General features: G+C 37.4%; 1 protein-coding gene across 2 annotated transcripts in view; it reads left to right on the forward strand.

Annotated features, from left to right (window-relative positions):
• CNOT6L (CCR4-NOT transcription complex subunit 6 like) overlaps window positions 1-18,954 on the forward strand; it is a 106,266-nt gene extending 87,312 nt beyond the window's left edge. For both annotated transcript variants that reach the window (XM_075544157.1, XM_075544156.1), the window contains exons 10-12: window positions 2,483-2,710; window positions 4,755-4,957; window positions 14,526-18,954. In XM_075544157.1, coding sequence (XP_075400272.1) covers window positions 2,483-2,710; window positions 4,755-4,957; window positions 14,526-14,738 — 644 coding nt within the window. In that variant the 3' untranslated portion in view covers window positions 14,739-18,954. The remainder of the gene's footprint in view (window positions 1-2,482; window positions 2,711-4,754; window positions 4,958-14,525) is intronic.
• Window positions 18,955-22,513: the final 3,559 nt, after the last annotated feature.

Below are 22,513 nucleotides of genomic sequence, written 5' to 3' on the forward strand. Positions count from 1 at the left end.
TTTCTACTCCCATAAATAATTACAGTCTCAGAAACCCACAGGGTGAGGGTGGGGGGGGGGGTGTCACTGTGAGTCAGCATTGACTTGATAGCAGTGAATTTTATGGTTGGATCTACATGAAAGGCCAATTAAGGCATCCCTGAGGGACTCCAGTCAATGTTCTTCTTTAGTGCTCTTTGAGTTCTGAGAACAAAAAGTCTGCAGACCTATAGGGCAAAGTAAAAGCTGTAGTGTGGGATGGGAAAAGGTTTTCCAAGGAAATGTTTAGAGGATAACTTTTAGAACTCTTGAGGAGTAAAATTGTTGAGATGGAAAAAAGATTCCTTAATGCATCTTTCTTGCTTTTTTTCTCCCAAATGCAATTTCCGCTTTTCTTGTAACTTCTTTATAATAAGCCCCTGCAATTGATCTAGGTCCTTTGAAATTTTTTTTAATCTAGATTGCTCTTTTGGAACCCCAGAAAACCGTTACCATAACCTTCTGAGCTGACTTCACTGCCTTGAATTTAACTGACCCAGGGGATCTCCTTGGAAGATTGGTCATGATTAAATCTATAAAATTGTCTTCATTAGCTTTGATGTTACTTAAGATACTGTTGGAAACATCTCATTGAGCTTGTTTTTAGTTCTCTTGAACCAAAAACTTGATGAAGCCAAGATGCTCTCTGAGAATTGAAAATGACAAAACGTGTGAGATCCAATTTCAGTAATTACAGGAGTGCTAATTACATGGTGTTTGTCCAGCCGTCTCTGGGCTTCAACCACAGCCTTTCTTTATTGAGGCTGACAGTTCTTTCCTCTCTCAGTTCATCTTTGAAGTCTTTCAGAGCATCTGTAAAATATTTGACCCATGTAAAAATTGCTATTTTCTGTGAGGAAGCATCTCTGTAAACTTAATGCTAAGCTTCAGTGACTTAGAAAAATGGCCACTTTAAAAACAGATAATTAGCAAAATTTTAATAAAAATATGTCAGCCTTCAAAATAGTTATTTTCCTGTAGCACAAAAAACACATTTTTTAAGGTACCATAATATGACTGAAGATCAAGGATTGCAGTCTTCAATAGAGATTACAACTCTGTCAAGAAATGAAAAATCCTCACAAATGGATCAATAGGGAACATCCTGATAATTAGAGATAAGGTAGAAGTTGTAAAGGATTTCTTCTTGTTTAGATAAAATTAGTGCTTATAGAAGCACAGAAGTTAAGAGATTGAAGGATGTACTGCACTGGATAAATCTGTTACACAAGATCTTTTTGAAGTTTTGAAAAGCAAGAATGTTACTTCGAGGACTAAGGTGTGTCTAAGCCAAGCCAGGGGATTGTTGCTTCCTGTGCTTGTGAATGTTGGACATTGCAGGAGGAAGACCAAAGAAGAATCTATGCATTTGAATTATGGTTCTGAAGAAAGTACCATGGACTGCCTAAAGAGTCAACAGATTTGTCTTGAAGGAAGTATGGCCGTAGTGCTCCTTAGGGGCAAGGACTTTGCCTCACAATACTGTGAGCACATCGGGAGAGACAGTCCCTGGAAAAGAGTCTCATGCTTGGTTGGTAAAGTAGAAGGGCAGGCAGTAAAAAAGAAGACCCTTGACAAGATGGATTGACACAGTCACTATAACAGTGGGTTCAGACATAAGAGTAATTGTGGGAGTGGCGAAAGACTGGGCTGTGTTTTGTTCTGTTGTACACAGGGTCTTGATGGGCTGGAACGTACTCGACAGCACCTAAGAACAACGTGAGTTGGAATCAACTCCATGACAGCGAGTCTGTTTGGGTTTGAACCCTGACTCTTCCCCCCAAAAATCCTGTGACAGAGACTGTATATGGTGAGAATGGTGATGCAATGTGGAAGAATTGTCATTGAATTGTACATGTGGAAACTGTTAAATGAGTATGGTCTGCTGTGTATATTTTCACCAAAAATTAAATATAGCTACTCCTTGCTTATTGACATAGTTAACTTTCAAAGACCAGGATATTACTCGAGAATTGGCATTATGTGAAAAATGAAGGTTGATCATATTGTATCATAAAATGGAGGGTAAGTACATCATCATCTAATTGCCAAACCACTCAGGTTCAGTGCCCAGCCACATTGACATACTCTTAACACTCACAGCCAGCATGACTTTGTCTTTGTACCGGAGGTTTTTTCCTTTACTGCTAGCATATGTTAATGCACAAAATAGTTAGTAGGCTCTTACAATGGTGATAGATATGATATGCTGGATTGTAAAAGTCGGTAAGTGATGATTAAATGTAAATATGAAAACAAAAACAAAACATCTAATGTAGAGGAGTATTTCTCACCAGGACCTCAGTATGTACTTCAGCCTTTAAGAAGTACTTTATTAAATTAATGTAAACTCATAGAAAAGAACAAAGATGGGACTGTGAACCTTTGGGGGAAGAAACCCATTCTACTTTTCTTGGCACCTAAAGTGTAACTGTATCCTCTTTTTTCTAATGTTTAAATTTAGGTATGAAGCCTATTCATGCTGCAGACAAACAGCTGCTTATCGTGGCAAATGCCCACATGCATTGGGACCCAGAGTATTCTGATGTGAAACTTATCCAGACCATGATGTTTGTCTCAGAGGTTAAGAACATTCTGGAAAAAGCCTCTAGTAGGCCTGGCAGTCCAACTGCAGATCCTAATTCCATCCCGCTGGTGCTATGTGCAGATCTTAACTCATTGCCAGATTCAGGTATTTATACTCTTTGCTTTTAGTTAGAGGGTCAGCTAAATCCTAACTTTTTAGTTTTGGGTTTCTCTTCTGAATTAAAGAGTGTATCACTCAGAATCATAGGGATGGGACTTGGGGGTAATTTCAAGGAGTTTTAAAAGAAGCTTTGTCTAAGTTGTGGACTGGGTTAAAGGGAACCAACAAGGAAATATGCAGTATTCTGCAGTAGAAGAACGAGGGACTCTATTATCCCTATGCCTAAGAGTGTGTCTCTGAATTGTGGGATGTAGGCCACTCTGGGCAAGCCAGCAAAATCTCCAGTGAGTGCTGCCATTGACCAAACCCAACTGGGAGATTAAATCACTAGAAGGAAGCTAGAAGGCAGAGATTTGTAGTTGATAAGGGACAAGAAGAAAATACTCAGCACAGGTGATTTCTAGTTTAATATCATTAGTACTTTTAAGTGAATTCATGAAAAAATAATTGAATCTTGATATTAGATGCAATGTGTGATCACAAATCCCCTAGGATTTTACATTCAACTACTTTTGAACCCACTGTTGTCAAGTTGATTCTGACTCATAGAATCATAGGATTCCCTGTAGAAAATAATAGAACTCACCTGTCAGATGTTCAAGGCAGTGATCTTTATGGAACCAGATGCCCACATCTGTGTGGAGCAGCTGTGGAGTGTTGGGTGTGAGTGACCAGTCTTTAGGTAAGGAGGTGAGAGCTTTCACTTCTGCTCCACTGGTGCTCCACTTGTGGCACGTGAAACTTTTAAAAACATCAAATATAAAGCATTTGAAAGTTTTGTTTTTTTCTGTTACAAGGCATAGTCTAAATTTTGTATATTATCACTTAAGCTTTTAAAGTGTAATTAAAATAATAAATATAAGCCAACTCTAATGTTGACAATACAAATATTTATCAAAGTTAAAAATATCCTTTCCTTTTCCTCTAGCAAATATATGCTGAAATTATCCTTTATAAATGTCTGTCTTCATCTCCAACACAGCCTGGTTGGCACTTTGACCATTTCCTCTTTTTGTAAGATTTTGTTGTTGTTTTTTATCTCCCTGAGCTTAATTGTCCTCAACTACAAGAAGATTTTTTTCCCCCTATATCAGTTTATCTATTTAAGCCTATTTGGCAGTACAGCATAGAGAGTTGACTAGAGCTCGACTCTCAGGACTGGATCTTGATTCTGCCACTAACGATACAGTCTGTGATGAAATTCCTCACTTGTAATAAGGACACAATAGCCTTATTCATCTTATAGAGTTGTTTGTGAAGTTTGTTTATAAAGCACATTAGAGCATGCCAGGCATTTTGTTGTGGATACTAGATAAGTGATAGTGCCTTCTCGCCCATTCACAGCATTGAGGATGACTAATTTCCCACATGACTAAGCATAGTGAACGTTGTGACACTTTCCCCCTTGTTTGCTTATTCAGTGAAAGCAGCACACTTAAAAACAAAACCTGTACTGTCATCTTTAGACAGCTAATATTTTTGTTCAGTTGGAATACTTTCATGGTGTAATGTTCTTTTTAGTGTCTGAAGTGAACTCTTATTCAGGTTCAAAATAATGATGTTGCTTAACCTATGCTAAAACTGAAATTTTAAAGACAGAAAACTTATATTTGTTATAACTGATTTTTAAAATGTATCCTATATTTTACACATTCCCAAAGTTGATTGATTGATGGCTTATTACAGAGAAGTAGTGACTTGGAACAATATTCTAAACATATTTAAAACTAAAGACTTACCTGGTGAATGCCACCTTATTCCCTGTAAATTACCTATAACCTGAAAAATCATTAAAAAAATGGAGCAAATTCTTGTGTGATCTTGACACTTTAAAATAGGCAAATAACTTCTCTCCTATTAGGTTGAGCCATATAAAATTGCGGAGATTCTATTGCTTTTAACAAGGAATAAAAGTTTTATTTGACTCAACTTAACCAAACCATGTGATCCAATTCCTGACAATGATTCTTAGGCTTTTAGAAGGACTCAATGCTTAATGGTAGTATTGCTTTCTTCTTCACTTTACTAGGTGTTGTAGAATACTTAAGCAATGGAGGAGTAGCTGACAACCATAAAGACTTCAAGGAACTAAGGTATAATGAATGTCTTATGAACTTCAGCTGCAACGGAAAGAATGGAAGCTCAGAAGGGAGAATCACACATGGCTTCCAACTTAAGAGCGCCTATGAAACTAACTTGATGCCTTACACCAATTACACCTTTGATTTCAAAGTGAGTGGCAGCTTTGGGGCTGGTGTAGAAATTATTTTAAATACAAGCATGGGATAAGAAAAGTAAAAAATTTTCATTTTCATTTATTTATATAATCAGGAATTTTTAGATTCTCAAAACATTAAATTTAAGTATGGACCTAAGCATAAAGAAGTTTGTTAGACTTTGTGATTATTGTTGTTTTGTTGGGAATTCTTTTTGAATACTTGTTTGCATAGTTTCAATAACAAATGATAATAGTGAAAACATCTAAAATGCTTACTATATGCCAAGTACTAGTCAAAGCATTTTATGCATATCAATATAGGAAATCCTTACCTGTCCATACCACTTCTAACTTTCAGTGGGGACCCGACTATTCAGTAGCTGATAAGGCTAGCTTTACTTTGAATGTTTGCAGTAGTCCTTCAACCATTTTCTTTTTTTTTTTTTTAAACAATTTATTGGGGCTGATACAATTCTTTTCACAGTTCATACATATATATACATCAATTGTATAAAGCACATCTGTACAGTCTTTGCCCTAATCATTTTTTTCTCTTCTTTTACATTTTATTAGGGACTCATACAACTCTTACCACAATCCATACATATACATACATCAATTGTATAAAGCACATCCATACATTCCCTGCCCCAATCATTCTCAAGGCATTTGCTCTCCACTTAAGCCCCTTGCATCAGGTCCTCTTCCCCCCCCCCCTCCCTCCCCATTCCCCCCTCCCTCATATGCCCTTGGTAATTTATACCTCGTTATTTTGTCATATCTTGCCCTATCCGGAGTCTCCCTTCCCCCCTTCTCTGCTGTCCCTCTCCCAGGGAAGAGGTCACATGTGGATCCTTGTAATCAGTTCCCCCTTTCCAACCCACTCACCCTCCACTCTCCCAGCATCGTCCCTCACACCCTTGGTCCTGAAGGTATCATCCACCCTGGATTCCCTGTACCTCCAACCCTCATATGTACCAGTGTACAGCCTCTGTCCTATCCAGGCCTGCAAGGTAGAATTCGGATCATGGTAGTTGGGGGGAGGAAGCATCCAGGATCTGGGGGAAAGCTGTGTTCTTCATCGATACTACCTCACACCCTAATTAACCCATCTCCTCTCCTAAACCCCTCTATGAGGGGATCTCCATTGGCCGACACTTGGGCCTTGGGTCTCCACTCTGCACTTCCCCCTTCATTTAATATGATATATATATACACATACATATATACATATACACATATATACACATACATACACACACTTATATCTTTTTTTTTTTTTGCATGATGCCTTATACCTGGTCCCTTGGGCACCTCGTGATCGCACTGGCCGGTGTGCTTCTTCCATGTGGGCTTATTTGCTTCTGAGCTAGATGGCCGCTTGTTCACCTTCAAGCCTTTAAGACCCCAGACACTATCTCTTTTGATAGCCGGGCACCATCAGCTTTCTTCACCACATTTGCTTATGCACCCATTTGTCTTCAGCGATCCTATCATGGAGGTGTGCAGTCAATGATATGATTTTTTGTTCTTTGATGCCTGGTAACTGATCCCTTTGGGACCACTCGATCACACAGGCTGGTGTGTTCTTCCATGTGGACTTTGTTGCTTCTGAACTAGATGGCCGCTTGTTTATCTTCAAGCCTTTAAGACCCCAGTCACTATCTCTTTTGATAGCCGGGCACCATCCGCTTTCTTCACCACATTTACTTGTTCACCCACTTTGGCTCCAGCCGTTGTGTTGGGAGAGTGAGCATCATAGAGTTCCAATTTAATAAAAGAAGGTATTCATGCATTGAGGGAGTGTTTGAGTAGAGGCCCAAGGTCCTTCCGCCACCTTAATACTTGACCTATAAATATAGACACATAGATCTATTTCCCCATCCTCCTATATATATTTGCATGTACATGTCTTTGTCTAGACCTCCATGAATGCCCTTTGACTCCTAGCTCTTTCCTCCATCTCCCTTGACCTTCCTCCTGCCCTACTACCATGCTTCATCGCCACCTGGGCTAGAGTATACCTCTTCTCTAAGCAACCTTACCCTTGATCATTTCCCACCAGGCCTGCCACTCCCCCTTCTCTACCATTTGGGGTCCCATGTTTTTCCCTTGTCCCTGGGTTTGTTATCACCACTTCCTTACCCCCCCTACCCCCCCACCCCAAGTCCCCCCGGAACTGTCGGTCCCGTTGTTTTTCATCCAGATAGTTCATCCAGCCTGTCCTATTCAGACAGACCTGTGGAGTCACTAACATGCACGAAAACTAGACAGAGGAAAACAAAGCAACAGTATACAACCAGACAACAAAACAACCAAAACAAACCACTGAAAAAGAACAGAACAAAACAGTTCACAAGAGAAAAGCTTGTAGTTAGTTCAGGGATCGTTTGCTGGCCCTTAGGAGCGTTTTCCAGTCCAGTCTGTTGGGGCACCACGCCCTGGCCCCAAAGTCCACTTTCAGCATTCCCTGGGGACCTTGCCACTCCATTCCCTTGCTGTTCCGCTGCACTCCCCCAGTGATTTGCCTCGGTGTGGTGGGATCAGGTCAGGTGCAATTCCCACACTGTGTCTCCGGTGCTGTCCTCTGTATCGCCCTTAGTCACTGAGGGGCATCATGTCTCATAGTAGGGCCAGCCATGTTGTTCTCTCTGTGGACTGACTGCTCTACTCAGGAACATCATCATCACGGCCTGGTGGGCCAGGCTGTGCTCCACTCTCTCCTCCTGCCCCTTCATCTGCTCCTGTGTGCTCTGATCAAATATGTCCATCTCCCATAGCTGCAGAGTCAATGTCGTCCTTTGGAACAAATTCTTTTCGGGGGAGGGGCAGGAATCCACTTAATTTATGGTGCTGGGGCCAGCCTCCCAGACCTCTCCACCGGTTCCCTCCTCCACGCCGGGATATTGCATTCACACCTTGCGACACTGGGCCTTCAACCATTTTCTTAGAACTTTCACTGATCTCATTTATCTTTATTTTTGTCCAGGTTTCTTTTGTGGATGGGTCTAGAGGGGCTTTTATATGAGGCCTATTCTATTCTATTCTATTCTATCTGACTTCACATTTATGGAAGCATTTTACATGTTACAATATATATACTTTTATCTTAAATATGTATTTTAGGTTCTTTTAAAAATAATTAAATCATTTATAGGGGGCTTGTACAACTTTTAGCATAATCCACATATACATCCATTGTGTCAAGCACTTAGGTATATTTGTTTTCCTCATCATTCTCAAAATATTTGTTTTCTACTTGAGACCTTGCCAGGAGGGTGGAGGGATGGTGAGTTAGAAATGGGGAACAGATGATAAAGATCTACATATAATCTCCTCCCTGGGGGATGGACAGCAGAGAAGTGGGTGAAGGAAGACGTCGGATGGTGTAAGATATGACAAAATAATAATAATCAAAATTATAAATTATCAAGGGTTCATGGGGAAGGAGGGAGGGAAAAAATGAGGTGATCCATTTTATATCCATTTATCTGTACTAATATGAGTAGACTTTGAAATTTTGTGGATAAATCCTGTTACCTTCTAATTCTATCTTTCCATGAACATTTTGTAGCCCTCTTGCACACTCTCAGGCAGTGGATAAATACAACTTTAAAAAGGAAAAAAATATTTCAGAAAAAAAATGGTCTTTGTGAGGGGCTCTTGTGTAGGACCAACTGTTCTTTAGAAAGATTAATTGTGGTGGCTTTCCCTTCCCTCTCACAAATTTTGTGATCACTTTATCTGTCACTCTTGCCTTGTTCCTCTACTCTTTTAATGAATTTCTGGCCTTTCAGATACCTCAACTAATATTTTCTACTGTTCTGTAACAATATAATTAGAAAGTGACTTTATGTAAGAAGAAACCTAGAGGGAATTTAATAAAATACAAAGCAAATTTACAAAAATGGGCTTGCCCACTTCTCCAAGCATCATTTTTCATTTTTAGTCCTCATTAGCCCCTTTTTAGAGAAACAACAGGAAAGAGAAGAGAAATTCATCTTTTGATGTTACCAATCTGCTTTTATAGTCATGTAATGAAAAAAGTTTTATTTTCAAACTTAGTATTCATTGTTTTTCCATTAGAATGGATAATTCCATCCATCGTTCATTTTATTGAAATCATCCTTTTTCAGAGAAGTGCCAATAAGTATTAACCATCAATTTTCTGGGGGAAAAAGTCTTGATATGCTGGGTTCGCTATTTACCATGGTATAAATATTCCCTCTGTAACAGACTTCGAGCTGCCAACATAATGTCAGTGGATGCAGATTTGGGAAAAGGTGCTAAAAAAAGTTGGTACAAGCTGTCCCGAACACACAACTCCTCTATGTAATGTATAAAGCTTAAAGGAAAAGCTAGATTTAGTGACACATAGCTAATTATTGGTTAAAGTCTGTTCTTGTGATTATAATTATATATTAAATACATCTCCCCTATCATAACCCAGAAAACTTATAATAAAACTTTCCCAAATAAGTGCTCAGTAATCTTACGACTCTTACTATTGGTTTGGAATAGGAAGAGGTGGAAAGGCTATTTTATTTTGAACTTATTCAGGATATTTTGTAAAGGTCACCTTTATCATTTTCATAAAACAAAGGGAGAGAAATAAAGTTTGGGGTAATAATCTATACCATTTTCCATTGTCATTTGAATTAGTTTTTAGATTCTTGATTGATGGGGAAATATCACATGTTACTGGAAAAGAAAATCTTATTAAGCCATTAAAATCAACTGAGAATTTTTGATGTTTGGATAGAAGTGATGGGATGAGATTGGAGAGAACCGTAAATCATTGAGAGAAAAAGGCATGTGTGAAATGATAAATACTTTGTTGATGGGAGAGTAAATAGACAATGAGCCAAGAGCACAAATAACAAGACAGATTTGTGGTTTTCGTCTAAGTAACTGACAATGAACTTTTCAATTTTGTAATCATTTAATGTAACTAGTGCTAACACAGTAGTGAAATATAAAGGAGATGTTAGGCAAGCAAATTGGTTCCGCTCGTAGTGACCCTGTGTACAACAGAATGGAACACTACTGGCTTCTGTGCCATTTTTAGAATCTTTGCCGTGTTGGGGCACATTGTGTCAGCTGCTGTGTTAATCCATCTCGCTGAGGGGCTTCTTGCTTTTCCCTGGCTCTCTGTTTTATCAAACATAATGTCCTTTCCTAGAGTTTGGTCCCTCCTGGTGACATGCCCACTGCAAAGAAAGGTGACCAATAGATTGAGGAAATTTTCAAATAATAGCAACGTTGAATGGGAATTAAATTATGCTGAAGGTAATTAAAAAATAGTGATACCAGTATATTGACTAGGAAGTACCAGAAATTCAGAAGATGTCACGGAATGAGGGATATCATATGACTGAGGCAAAAAAGGGATACCAGAAAAAAGATTTACTTGTGTTTTGACTATACAATGATTTTTGACTGTGTGGATCCTAGCAAATTATGGATAATATTGTAAAGTGGGGGAATCTAGAACATTTAATTTTGCTCATGCAGAACCTTTACATAGGGACAGTGTACATCAGGAAAGCTCAGAGATACTTACATCAACTTGCATAGCATAGCTTGTCAAGATCCTGTTCGGCATCCTACTTTGGTGGGAAGCATCAGAGATATTAAAAGATTGCAAGTGCCATCTAAGATAATGATCTCTTCCAGTGTGGAGGACGGGAGAGTGAGGGGGAAAAAAAAAAGATTCAAAGTAGCACTTAGTCCAAAAGGCTAATAGATTACATCCTACATGACCCCAGGACCAGAGATAGATGGCACCCTGCTACCACTACCAACCAATCTAACTGGGTTCACAACAGAGGGTCTCAGGCAGAGCAGAAGAAACATGTAGAACAAAACTTCAAATTTACAGAACCAGACCTACAAGTCAGCTTATTTTCAATTACTTCATATAGACGAGAAAGCTGGACAAATGAAAAACGAAGAGTCCCTGGTCCTATAAAAGCCTGGGGAACAAAGAACTCGGGGCCGATTCCCTTTGGACGCTGGGTCACCGCTGCGCCGGGCAGCGGAGGGAGGAAGCCCTAGCTCGAGTTGGCAAATAAACTCCTTTTTCCCCTTAAAAAAAAAAAAATGAGAAAGGAAGACATACAATGGTCATGAGTGTATCTCTTCCAGTTAGTTGGCCATGTAGCTGTCTTCCATATTCCTTTGCATACACCCGTGAGCACTTCCAGTATTATATTTATTTCATGAAATATGTCAATTGGTATTCTGTCAATTCTTAGAACCTTTTTACCAATGCCATCAGCTCAGCTTGGATTTTTTTTTAGTATCTTGATCGTACACCACTTCCTAAAATGAACTTTGAATGATTCTTTTTGGTATAGGGACACTGTGTGTTCCTTCCATCTTTTTTGATATTTTCTGCATTGTCTAATAACTTAATAATTAACTTGTAGAATTCTTCATTAGTAAAATTCAAGTCCTGAATTTTTTTTTTCAAGTCCTGAATTTTTTCTTGAACTTTTTCAGCTGAGAAATGCTAGGCATGTTCATCTTTCTTGGTTTTCTAACTCCAAGTCTTTGTACATTTGCTTTGTCTTCTTGAGCTGCCCTTTGACATTTTCTTTTCCACTCTTTTACTTCATCATTTCTTCCATTTGCTTTAGCTACTCTTTATTTAAAAGAATGTTTAGAGTCTCTTCTGATATCCATTTTGGTCTTTGCTGCCTTTTGTGTCTTTTAATGACCTTTTGCTTTCTTCATGTATGATGTTCTTGATAAGATCCCACCACTCCCCTGGTATTTGGTTACTAGTGCTGAATGTTTCAAATCTGTTCTTTGGAGATGGTCTTTAAATTCAGGTGGGCTATGCTCAAGGTCAGCTTGGCTTTTGTGGAATTTTCTTCAGCTTTAACTTGAACTTGCATGAGAGCAATTGATGATCTGATTTTCCACAATTGGCCTCTGGCCTTGTTCTGACTAATGCTAGGGAGTGTCTCTCTGCTCTTTACAAACACAATGAGTTTGATTCCTGTGTACTCCGTCCGTGCTATAGGTGCCATTTATGTTTCATAAAAGGTATTTGCAATTTGTAAATAATAGGTCTTGCAAAATCCCAAAATGTGATTGCTAGCTTTGTTTCTGTCATTCAGGCCATGTCTTCTGACCACACTGATCCTTCCAGTCATCGGTAATTATCAGTAATTATCAAGTTTCAGACTGTAGAAGTTAATGAAAAACTTAAATTTATTTATCTTTGGTATTAATAGTTGGTTCATAAATTTGAATAATAATTATATTAAGTGATCTATCTTGTAGGTGTTTGAGTATATTCCTATCACTCTCAGCACTGTATTTCGGAGAGATCTTGAAATATTCTTTTAGCAATTAATATGACACTATTCCTCTTCAATTATATTTCTGGTACAGTAGACCATGTAATGATTGTCTGATTTAAAATAGCCAACATTAGTCCATTTCAACGCATTAATGCCTAGGATATTGATCATCAAATATTCCATTACATTTTTGACAACTTCTGGTTTTCCTTGATCCAAAGTTCATGCATTCCCCAAACCTATTAAAATGGATGCTTGCAGCTTTCTTACCATTTCGAGTCATGCTAAAAGGAAACACAGGGAATTCAGGACAGATTAAACCCTTCAGGACTGATATTGAGAGTAGCGATACCAGGAGGGCAAGGGGAATATGGGAAGAGAAAGGGGGAACCAATCACAATGATCTATATGTAACACCCTCCCAGGGGGATGGACAACAGAAAAGTGGGTGAAAGGAGACATCGGTCAGTGTAAGACATGAAAAAATAATTTATAAATTATCAAGGGCTCATGAAGTAGGATGGGGAAGTAGAAGGCTGGGACAAATGAGGAGCTGATACTAAGGGCTCAAGTAGAAAAATGTTTTGAAAATGATAGCCATAAATATACAAATATGCTTGACACAATGGATGGATGGATTGTGATAAGAGTTGTATGAGCCCCCAATAAAATTATTTAAAAAAAGAGGACTTCCCCACAAATGCTTATGTGCAAATAATGGGCAAGTTCACAGATGTGACCTTGCTAAATAAGGAATTTGAGAATAGCTCTTACTATGTGGGCATTTGAAACAAAAAAAATAGATGCCTTTCAATTAGTACATTTTAATTTCTGGAGTTTTTAACATCTTTCTTTGGGGCCTCTATTTGAAAAGCATTTTATAATTCTAGCAGCTAATATGCATGGTGACCAGTTCAGAAAATGAATAGATATAGGAATGTTATTCAGCATATGTTATTGAGAATATTTTGTTTGTGTTATGTTGAAGCAAAGGGTAAGTCATCTGACCTCATGCATGTCTTTTAAAGTGTTACTGAAAAAATAGGCATTAGCTGAAATGAAACCTTATCATGATCTCTTCTTGAATATTAGCACTATTGGATGGGATTTATTATATTAATTATAAATAGATATTTTTAGAATGTAGAAATATTACTTCATACTCTTGATTTGGAGAGGAACTTACCCAAACTAACCGAATTGCCATCAGGTTGTTTCTGATTCATAGTGACCCTTTATAGGGGTTCCAACACTGTAAATATTTATGAGAGCAGAAAACCTCATTTTTCTCATGAGGAACAATGGGTAGATATCAACCACCAACTTTGTGATTAGCAGTATTTTACTTTTTACATATACCCGAGACAATGATGCATAAAAGTACACTGGTTTTGAGACTTACTAGTCACACAGGATCACCGACTTCTGAGAGATACTTCTGATATGAGTCCCTACTGAATTTTTTTTGCTAAAGTATCCAGAATTTACACTATCAGTGAAAATTAATACTCTGAACTGAAGACCAGCCGATAGAACAATCTCATGTGTTTTTTTAATATATATTTAGCAAGTCTGTGAAGTTGAACTGGGATCAGCACATCTGAAGACATGGTTTACCGTGACTTGTGTATATATATATATATATATATATATATCTTTATATACAAAAAATTGGAACAGTTCTACTTATTTACAATTCTACTTATATAACTTGTTATACCTTTTTATTAAGAATATAAATATCTCACTCACTGCCATTGAGTCAATTCTGATTCATAGCAACCTTATAGTACAGGGTTTCTGAGAGCATAACTCTTTGTGAGAGTGGAAAGTGTCCTCTTTCTCCAGGGCTTTGAACTGCTAATCTTGCAGTTAGCAGCAGCCCAACACACAGCCACTGGGACACCAGGGCTCCTGTAAATATTTATACAGTCTTATTTTTAATGTATTGTAACTGGATAGTATAATTTTCATCATACTTACATTGATTTTACTACAGCAGGTCAATTCTGAGGATGCTTAAATACAGTTTGAGGTATTTGACTTCTCAGTGTGTCATTTATGCATGATTGCGGGTCTTGGGATGGTATACTTTGCTACAGAATTATCCTTATTTCAAGTTATATGAAGGCTTGCGTCATTAAGTTAGATTACTTAGATAATTAGCTTTTGAAAAATTGTTTTTTAAAAATGTACTTTGAATTGTTCTTTATTCTAATGTGTATATTTCTTTCTTTCTTTCCCAATTCCAACCCCAATCTCTTTCCAGGGTGTGATTGACTACATTTTCTATTCCAAGACTCATATGAACGTGCTTGGTGTCCTGGGGCCTTTAGATCCTCAATGGCTGGTTGAGAACAACATCACTGGGTGTCCACACCCACACATCCCTTCAGACCACTTCTCACTGTTAACACAACTTGAACTCCACCCTCCACTCCTGCCTCTTGTCAATGGTGTTCATTTGCCTAATAGGAGGTAGTGGAGTACTGCCCCTCCGAGACGGGGATCTGTTGCTATGGACCTGTACAGTTGTAAATCAGAGTATGTCGGAGTGAAGTATGGCCATCCTTAAAGCTGCTTCTTCAGGTTCCTTTCATTATGTGTTTGCTCTACGATTTTGTGCATTTTTTGTGCATATTGGTATCATTTGGCACTAGGGTTGGAACCAAAGTATTGCTCTTTTCCAAATTTTTAATTTACCACGTTTTTAAATTAGACCTTTTTCATAGTGAGTAAACATTCTTAATTGATAAAATACCAATTAGAGACCCAAAAACAGTGTATTTGTTTTTCCAAAACAGATATTTTCTTTGGGGTGGGTTCACATGAGCCAACCATTTTTGTAAAAGGCAATTAAAAAACATTTAAATACAAAATTTTAAAGTGATTGATGCCATGCTTTTCAGTGAAAACTGTCTTGAACTTCTGTTTTCCTGTGTTACATTATTTTTGTGTTCCCAATTATTTGCACATTAAGAAAGCACTTAAATTTGTCTGATCTGTGTGTAAACATGATATAGCCTCTAGCCATAATAAGAAAAAGTGAGAAAATAAAGATGGTTGCACAATATGCTTTCATAATCAAGCATTTAACAGCACATAGCAGTTTGTCGGGTAAACACTTTTCTGCTCTTACTAGTTTTGTTTTTTAAGGAAATTCTCGGGGTTTTTGGCTCCCTGTCAAGTTGGTTATAACTTGATTAGAAATATAAATTCTAAGGCTGTCTCTCCAGGTTGTTTATGGGGAAACACAAAGTAATTTGTACTGCCACACATTTTGAAAATAGAATTTGATTTGTTTAAGATGACCCCCAAATTAATGTCTGGTATTTTCTGATCCAATTCACCTTTCTTTCTGGTTTGGCTGGAAGAACTGATAGCATATGCTTTCTATCATTTCTACGGTGGACAGTCTAATGTTAAGTAATCTGAATAGGAAAACCCTAATTGTAGTTTTTGAAGGGGAAAGCCATACAAATATTTTAAGTGTTTCCCAAATAGGTTGATGACTGTTGGTCTTTTAGGGTGGCGATGGAAGGGATTGGGGGAAGAGAACAGGGTAGTGGAACGCCTTGGACAGTTTTTCCTGCCTCTAGATGCCAAATGGCCCATCATAGGCTTTTTAATCTTTGTTTCCATTGTCTGTCAGGGTTGAATTAAGAAGCTACTGGTTTATTCCCACTGTTGATGCTGTAGATAAAGCTTTTTTTTTTTTTTTTTTTTTTTTTGGCCAGAAGGGCCCATTTGAAAAATCTGTGACATCAAGAAGATGTAAATGCAGTATCACTTTCCGGGCAGGGGGAATTGGTTGGCTGCTTGATGTTAGTTATGGCACAGTAACAGGAAAAGGTTGTGTCTGTGTTTTTAAGTTTTTCTTTATTCTGCTTTTTTGCTGCTATAAGAGTTTTCTGAAATTATATTTTAAACTTTTCATGCACTTTACTGTTTCTAGTCTCAAAATGTGATATTTTTAATAAACAAGAAGTTTTCATTATGTGAATGAAATTTTAAAAGAAAATAGCCTATATTTGTGTCTCACTAATATATAAAGTACAGGTCAAATTTAAATTATTTAATTAGTTTTAAATATATACAATTTGTCTCCTCTTTCAAACCTGACATCTTAAGCTGTTTTATTAGATTTAAATGATGTGTTTCCTTTGGTCATTTTATAACTAATTTCTTCCACAGTAAATTAATCAGGCTACATAAGATAATATTTCCCTAAAGGATAATTTTAGTGGGACTAGGGTTGTGGGATGATGTAATCATACATGAGATTACATCAAAAGGGTAAAGAAATTTAAAGCCTACATAAACTCCCCTTTAAAAAGTGCCTAGTGATAGAGGCGTTGTTTGTCATCTATTAAAATTGGAATGCCATTATGGTTGAATGAAGTTTGATGTAAATAAAATTTTCTTTTAAAAATGTTAACTGAAGTAATGAAATAAAAAGAAAACAACCCTTAAGATGACAGATTTTCCTCAGTGTGCAGGTATCCCTTATTATATACCTCAAGCATTCAACATCTAGCCATGCAAATTGATTACCTGAAGCATAGTACTGGAAAGTAGAATAGCATGAAAAACTTAATTTTGTGGACATTACCTTTTTTTTTTTGTAATCAGCTACTGTATGTTCTTGTTTTTAAATCTTTCATTTTGGGTGGACTTTCTGCTCTGGAGGTATATGCACTAACAAAACATTTTCCTTTCATATGCGCATGTTAATTAGCAATGTGAGCAATATTTCCTACCATACTTCACTCCCAATATTTTTTGAGATGTTTGTATAAAATGGAATTTAAAGTTCACTTATGATTGTATATGAACCACAGAGGAGCCCATTTATTAATAAAAGCTTTTTTAATAGTTAAATGTAGAGGGAAAAAATAAAACAATTTTGGGAAGCATTGTAAACAGCTTAAGTTTATTTTGTGTGTGACCGAGGCACTCTGTTGCAGAAGGTGTGTACTTGGGTTCTCTCTGCTTCCAAATGCACTCTTTCAAACCATCCATTATCCTGTGTATTTCTCATGTGGTTTTAGTCAGTGTTGGTGTAGTAGCTTTGTTGACGTAGGTAATTTTACTGTGCTTTGGGTGGCGCACAGCCCTGGGGCATGGTAGCCCAGATTTCATGTGCACGTTTCTCTGTAGCCCACTGCTCAAGGTCACCTTGTTCCCCTTGTGAAAGGAGTGGTATCTGCTTTGAGCTGCCAATCCCGATGATCAGAAACGCTGCTCTCCTCAGTATTGTCTTGGAAAACGCATGCCATTTGGAACTTTGGCAGGGAGAAGCCAAAGGGAAGAGGTAAATGACATAAGGGTGTCTAGTCAGTGAAAGTAAAATACATGGTCATTTACTTCCTAGTTCTCAGAATATGTTAATAAGCTTTATGCCATGGGGCTGCTGCATATTTTATCTAAAGGTAAAGGAAATTTGGACATTTTAGATTGTGATATATATTTTTAATTATGACATATGATTTCTGGTATTTCTCTACAAACTGGAGTGTTCTTTAAATTTATTGCAGCAGTGTTGTTTGAGTAAGAGAAAACAGCACTGTTTGCCATTGCAATCCCCGTACAAGTGCATGTCGTCACCCACTCTCTCAGGCATCAGTATCCGCCTCATAGCTTTACACAATTGTGATGGAGAACATTGCAGCATCCTCAGGACTGACATCTGGGAAAGGCTCAAATCCACTTACTGCTCCTTGCTTGTTGACTTGTTTTAAAATATTGTGCCTGGTGTCAACTTTTAAGCAACAGCACTGCCTAAAAGCAAGCAGAGAACAGAATCCCAGCACCATTCTATAGGTAACTTTTTAGAATTCAGATATAATAAATCTGTTCAAGATTTATGATGTTTTATGTAAAAAAATTTTGTACACTGTAGCTGACTATTTTTGTTTCCTTTCTTTGATGTAAGGCATGTGAACCTTTGAGTCTCACATGTGAAAGTCAGGTTTGGCACAATGGGTTCTGAGACCAGCTTTCCCCCTCCCATTTGCCTTGCTTCCAAGCTTTTTCTTTTTAAATTACTTTTCTGATACTCATAGGCCAATGTTTAATTTTACTAATATGCATCCTGTGTGACCGTATTAAAGAAGCCACTGTGTTTTAGTGTTGTAGTTTTTAGAAATACAAAGCTTTGTGTCTTACTTGTCTTCTTATTTTGTATTTAAAGTTATATATAAAGTCACAGAGAAGCAAAGGGGAAAGTTGAAAGATCTAAGGCTCATATCACTTGATTCAATTCTGGAATTGAGGGGATGGCACATCAAAATTGGAACAAAGGCAAAATTGTGTTTCACTTGATAAAGTTACATCTACCAAGTATACTTAGAGAAGAAAGAGTAAATTTGTATTTGCATTTTAAGCAGTTTCTGAAAATCATTAATGCTATCAGTACTCTCAGTATCAAATAGCAAAGAGTAGAGAAAGCACAAGGAAAAATTGGTCAACCTTGTTTCAAGGAACCAGAAGCGCATTCCTAATACAAGGCTAGGTTTTCTATCAGTAAAAATTGGTGGTGCCCAATACTTACACAATACTTATCTATTCAAGGGTCTGTATTCTGAGTTCTTGTAGCATTTTGGTAGCTGATTGAAATATGCTGACCGATTAGTAGCTTCACTCATAACACATCTAAAAGATCAGCTTGTGATTTGCTTAGCAGTTCATAAAACCAATGTTCAGAACAAGCACAGGCTCCGTGGCACATTTTCAAAACACTCATCCATGCTAATGTTTTGACAAAAGCATGAGTTCTTAAATTTGTTAAATTTTTTGTCTCCCATCTGCACTCCTCAAAAAAACAAAACAAAACCCATACCTTTCTGATGTATGGAAGAATCCCCTTCTCCAAAAGTAGAAAATCTATTTAGAATAGCCTTGTGTTTAATTCATGTTTCCAAAATGATTACCCCTTTCTTTCTGAATTGTATCATGTTTGTAGAACTCTGTGAATTGTAGATAGGCAAACTAAGGAAGTTAGAGAATATTATTTTAAGCCAGGAACTTAAGCTAAAATTTAAAATTTGTAGCCAGATGACACCTTTTCTGCTATTGTTGCCTTGGGTTATTTCAGTAGAGTCCTGAGCACCATACTTGCAGTTCTAATTACCTGGCTTATTTACCAAAGCAGTGATCTATTTAAGAACAGGATGCTAAGACCATCTTTTGTATTACAGAATGACATGTAAATCTTTATATGTTCATGTGTCATCATTAAGGGTGGGATGAAAAATAAAAACCTTCATACTAATATTGCAGAATGTTCTGTGTAAGATTCACAGAAAGAAAAAAAGTTCTTTTCAGGAAGGTGGAAATGAAGGTCATGCATATTTCTTTGTTTTAACCAAATAATTTCTTGATATGAATTTCTCTGTTATAAACTATAAACTCTACAGTGAGAAAGGGAAATATCAGGAAAAGCAAGCTTTATCAGTAACTTCTTTTGGCATACATATATTTGGTCAGACTTGGGTTATTCTTGGAACCAAAGGAAAATAAGCATATTGAGTCTTCATACAACAAACATGACATCGAAGTAATAGAAATGCTTTTAAGTAAATGTTCACTTCAAAACAGAGTTGAACACTTCTATTCAATGTTACTTTTATGACACAGTGAATTCATAGTGCACTCTCAGCATGTACTGACATTGGAAGTGGTCATCAGCAGTAAATTACATTATGAAAAGGGTATGCAAATGCTGAGTGATATGACTCTTGGGGTAGTAGCATGGTGCATTCAACTTTCAGTCTTCCAGAAGGCATAGTTTGGCACTTAACAGTTATTTTGGTTATAACAATCTTCCTAAATTTTGAAAGTTTCTTTGTGTTTTTACTTTTAACAGTTTTACTTTTAGCTAACTAGGCTTTAGAATCATGGTGGCCCTTGCTGAAAGTCCCTTCTTATTTCAGTGTTGTGTTAACTTCTAATTACTGAGAATACTACTGTATTTCCTTTCAAGCTATTAACTGTTGCATGTACCACATTTGCTTAATTTATCTTAGTTACCTAAACACACAAGATTGGCTTGGTATTAATGTGTCAAACAACAGCAGCTTTGCTTCTTAGGGAATAGGTTTAGTATCCTCTGTTTTTATCTTGATGGAGTAAGTGATACAGTATCTTGAGCTTGTGCTTATTCAGAAACTACTGTCCTTTCTTTGTGCTTGTTGCTTAAACCATATCCCCTTCCCTGTGAACTTCCTGGGCGGTGCTCTGCCAACTTCTGGAGGGGAGAAGTTTGATGGTTGTGTTACTCCACACTGGGTCTGATCTGGAATTGTTCAGTGTTGTGAGTAGCAAATCTTTTCAACACCAGCAGCACTTGAGAAGTGCACTGTGGACATTCATACAGTTGTCCAAATGCAAGCAGTTCTTCTAGGATACGCTGAGGAATCGTGTTCCGTAAGGGTACTTGGAATGCTTTTAGGAAAATGAATATTTCAATTTGATTTTGTTATGTCTGGGTTGGGGTGCTGTGTTTTTATTTGTGTTTTGTTTTGAGAAGTTTGTGTCCGTCTCTTTTTCTCTGAGAGGACCACAGCATCGGTCACATTTACCATGGATTAATTTGTATCTTTTGTTGTGATTTCTTTTAACCATAAAACACGTGCCAACTAATTGTCCGAGCGGCAGTCTACTCTCCACTCAATTTACCATTTGAGTAGGAGAGGGTCCAGTTACTTTCATTACCCGGCTTTAAGTTGAGTCATTCATTGTTTGCATTACTTTTGAGTCATTCTGTGGCCGGTAGTGTCATTTTGTATCGATTTCTACTGATTGGAAAGCAAAGCACATGAGTAGAAAACTGAGCAAAGTTTTTTGGTAATTCTTTTCCCTAAATACTTGGCATGGTAGTTTGTTTTCCCAAACAAATTCTACTGTTTCAAATTGTATATTTAGTTTGCCTTTGTCCTGAGAAAAAGCAAAGCACCAAGTCAATTAGTTACTGTATTCTAATAATCAGTTTAAAATCTAATATATAATTATTTTAATTAGAAGATTTAATGAAGTGCCATGTAATTGTAGCTTGCTAGTGTTTAATGTTTAATAGACTGGCTCTGTGATGTTCTAATCATTTAACACTCTTGTCATCATCCTGGAGAAAGTGGTTCTACTCTGTTGAACACATTCTCTCTGATAAAAATCACCAGCTGCTTTATTTTTCTATTTATTACAGTTAAACAGTTGATGAGGTCTGAATCTTGACCAAACCGCTCAGCTGAGATGTTTTTCACAGCAGACACTGTACAAAATGTGCGTGCAAAAGGACACAGTTGGGTGGTAGTATTTTTTCATTAATGTGAACATTGACAAACAAAGCAGTCCTGCCTTTTAAATCTCGTGGCAGCTCAGAAGGGAGGTGCTTAAGAACCTGAACTACTATGGCAGACGACAAAATACTTTTTTTCCATTTTGGAGATTGGGTACTGCTCACACATGATGTATAGGGCTAAATATATGCTTGTTTCCTTGCACCTGTGTACTTCCCTTTCCCCCCTTCCTTTCCCCTCCCCTGTAGGCAATAAATGGCCATTTTGCAATTGCATATCTTGTCTTGTTTTTGTTTTTAACTATCTTTGCAGTATATGTTTTTGTGCTCAAAGTGGTTACTTGTGCTACAGTTTTTGGGGGTGAACATGACATTCCTACTTAAACAAGTACTTTGGGTAAAATAAATTCTTAAATTTCTCGGTTAATGTGGCTTGCTTTGGCTGACGAGATCTGAGCAAAGACGTGTCACTTCGAAAGTGGACCTTAAAGACAATAGGCAGTTTGCCACGTTTCCCTTTTTTTGCTTTGGTGATCTTGCAAGCATGTATTGAGGTGGAACTGCCCGTCTTAAGATCATTGAATGATTTTGATGGACATTTGACTTAACCTTGGGCTGACAAGGTCACACCAAATTTATGGGAAAGTTCCATTTTCCATTTTTCGAGGAAGGTTTTAAAGTCTTTTTGTATAGTGCTTGAGAAATAACCCCCAATCTTCGTTCACAAAGGTTTGTTATTGAGGCATAAGTTAGTTCACTCTGACATATCTGGCTACCAGTATTAACCAAACTTCACCACCAAACCTGGTAAGATTTAGAGTAAAACATTCAATGTATGACCGTGTTGCCCTGGGTGGCAAAAGACCCTGCTTTCTTCCAGAGGTCACCTTCTAAACACTTGTATTTATGACATAACCTCAACGATACTGAAGTTTTTTAAGTGAAAGTATAGGGTATTTTAT

Source organism: Tenrec ecaudatus, chromosome 3 (genome assembly GCF_050624435.1).
Source record: "Tenrec ecaudatus isolate mTenEca1 chromosome 3, mTenEca1.hap1, whole genome shotgun sequence".
Classification (NCBI taxonomy): Eukaryota; Metazoa; Chordata; class Mammalia; order Afrosoricida; family Tenrecidae; genus Tenrec; species Tenrec ecaudatus.